The sequence below is a fragment of the Fukomys damarensis genome, unplaced genomic scaffold, assembly GCF_012274545.1.
Source record: "Fukomys damarensis isolate Sample0158 unplaced genomic scaffold, DMR_v1.0_HiC HiC_scaffold_8, whole genome shotgun sequence".
Lineage (NCBI taxonomy): Eukaryota > Metazoa > Chordata > Mammalia > Rodentia > Bathyergidae > Fukomys > Fukomys damarensis.
The window spans coordinates 33,164,328-33,166,648 of NW_022900920.1; the positions used below are offsets into that span (position 1 = coordinate 33,164,328).

General features: G+C 62.8%; 1 protein-coding gene across 1 annotated transcript in view; it reads right to left on the minus strand.

Moving 5' to 3' along the window:
• Tlx1 (T cell leukemia homeobox 1) overlaps positions 1-2,321 on the minus strand; it is a 28,787-nt gene that overhangs the window by 1,862 nt on the left and 24,604 nt on the right. Inside the window, exon 2 of the mRNA XM_033761250.1 lies at positions 355-592. Coding sequence (XP_033617141.1) covers positions 355-592 — 238 coding nt within the window. The remainder of the gene's footprint in view (positions 1-354; positions 593-2,321) is intronic.

Sequence of the window (2,321 nt, forward strand, 5' to 3'; positions counted from 1 at the left end):
GCGGCCTAGGGCCCAGTGTGGCCCGAGCGCCGCGGGTCGCCTCCAGCGCTCCAGGACAGAGGAGCTTCTGGCGGTAGAGGCTGGTCTGAGCAGTCTGAACGCCCCAGGACTCCGAGAGCCTGGAAGCCGGGACCCGGAATGCCCCACACCGTTTGCCCAAGTGGCGGAGAGACCAGACGCAGCTCCACCGACCGAGTGCGGTTCCGAAGGCCCTAACCTCCGGCGACACACAGGAGGTGTGTCCAGTCCCACCAGACCCCCAAAGCCGTGCGGGAGCCCGCTCCTCCGGTCCGGAACCAGCGCTAGCAGGGGGTGCGCTCCCGAAGAGGCTGCCCAGCCAGGGCCCGCGCTCACCTCCACTTCGTCCGCCGGTTCTGGAACCAGGTTTTGACCTGCGCGTCCGTCATTTTGAGCGCCTTGGCCAGGGCTGCGCGCTCGGCCGAGGCCAAGTACTTCTGGCGGTGGAAGCGCTTCTCCAGCTCGCAGATCTGCAGGCGCGTGAAGGATGTGCGTGGCTTCTTCTTCTTGGGGGGCGTCCGGTTCTGATAGGGGTGACCTATACGGCGTGTTACAGTGAAGGGTGAGAGGGCCACTGGAGCGGGAGACAGACAGACGGCAGAGGCAAGCGGCAGAGCGTCAGGAGGCGTCCCAAGCCCGACAGCCCGCGAGTCAGTGAACACATTGTTGGGCCCCTAAGCGAGGCCTGCTCCTCCCGGCAGCCCTCTGCTCCAAGCCCCACAGGAAAGGGCCCCCTCCCGCCCAGCCGCCCTCCACTGCAGCCACCATTTAGCCTCCCTTACCCCGTCTCCAGAATGACAGCCTCTGACCTACTCCCCCTTACCCCCAGTGCAGTGTAAAAGGTCCAGAACCGTGCCTCCATCACAGCCCCACACGGCCCCACATATACAGCAGGCACAGGCCTACACATTGTACACCCAAACCAGTCGGCGTGCACACCTAGACCAGCCAGGCACAGGCACGCAGGCCACAACCAAACCCTCCCTCAGAACCCCATTCAGGCAGGTACCCCAGGGCAGGCTGCAGATCCCAGAGCAGGCCCTGAGCAGAGTACCTTGAACACACACACACACACACACACACACACACACACACACACAACCAGGACCGGGAAGTTCCAGTGTTGAGTTCATGAAGACTCCTTAGACTGCTGGCCTGGGTAGGGCACCAGGCCCCACCTCCCCAGGCCTAAGGAAACTGGGTTTAGGGCACTGGGGCCCCCTGAGCTAGGACCACAGACCCAGAAACAAGTCACTGTTCTGTGTCCTCCCCCCCACACACAGGCGCATGCAGGAAAACTTCATGGCCAGAACCTCAGGAACAGTCTACCTGCCTAAGTGGCCTGGAACAGAGCCGGGGGCCTGGGGTGCCTTGGGGTCCTCTAGCTGTGACTAGCTGTAGGCTCCGTCTTCCTCCATAGCTGCGCCACGCATTTAAACACACACACCTTTCACAGCTGGGCCCTGGCACCCGGCTCGGGGAGCTCAGCAGCGGCCTGTGCCTCCTGCCACCCTTTCCTCAGAGGCCCAATCGGCAAACCCTGCACACTTCTCAGCAGCTTTCCAGCAGGGCTGCAGGGCCTGGCTGGCAGGAAGAAGGAGGTCTCACATCCGGGGAAGGGTAAGGGGAGAGGGCAGTGAGGGCCTGGAGAAGAAGCTGAGGATGCGGGAGGGGAGGAAGGGGGAGCAGAGGGAGATGCCAGTGGAGGGCCTAGCAGAGTGGCAGGCCCCTGCGGAAGGCGCATTCATCCCAGAACCACAAGCCTATCACCGGCCAGCCCGGTGCATTATTCACCCCGAAAATCCCGGGGCTGGGTTAGGACAGAAAGCGGGACAGAATGCAAATGAGGTTCGCTAGTCCCGGGCAGCTTGGCGCTGGCACCCACAGTCCAGTAAGGAGGCGCTGGCTCGCCAGTCCCGGAACAAGGAGAACGGGAGAACGGGTATAGGGACGCGAGGTAGGAAGCTCGTTCCTTTCCTGAATCTGGTCCAGAGGCTCACCACCTCCTCAGAAAACATCAGCCAGGAGGGAAGGAACATTTGTTCACAGAGCAGCTCTTTCTCTGAGATCCTCGAGCCTCAAATATTGACAGAAAGTGTCCCTGAAGCTACAGCCCTCTTTCCCGCTGTCCCAGTGGGCCCGGAATACCGAGGGGGTCCACAGATCGCACCTCTGAACAGGGGACCTACCGGAGCTGTGAGGGGCCCAAGCGTCGCAAACTCTGAGCCGGGCGCCGAACTTGGCGAAAAGACCCGGCGCTGGACGCTCGGAGGGGCTTGTGGCCGCCGGCCGGAGGGGAGCAC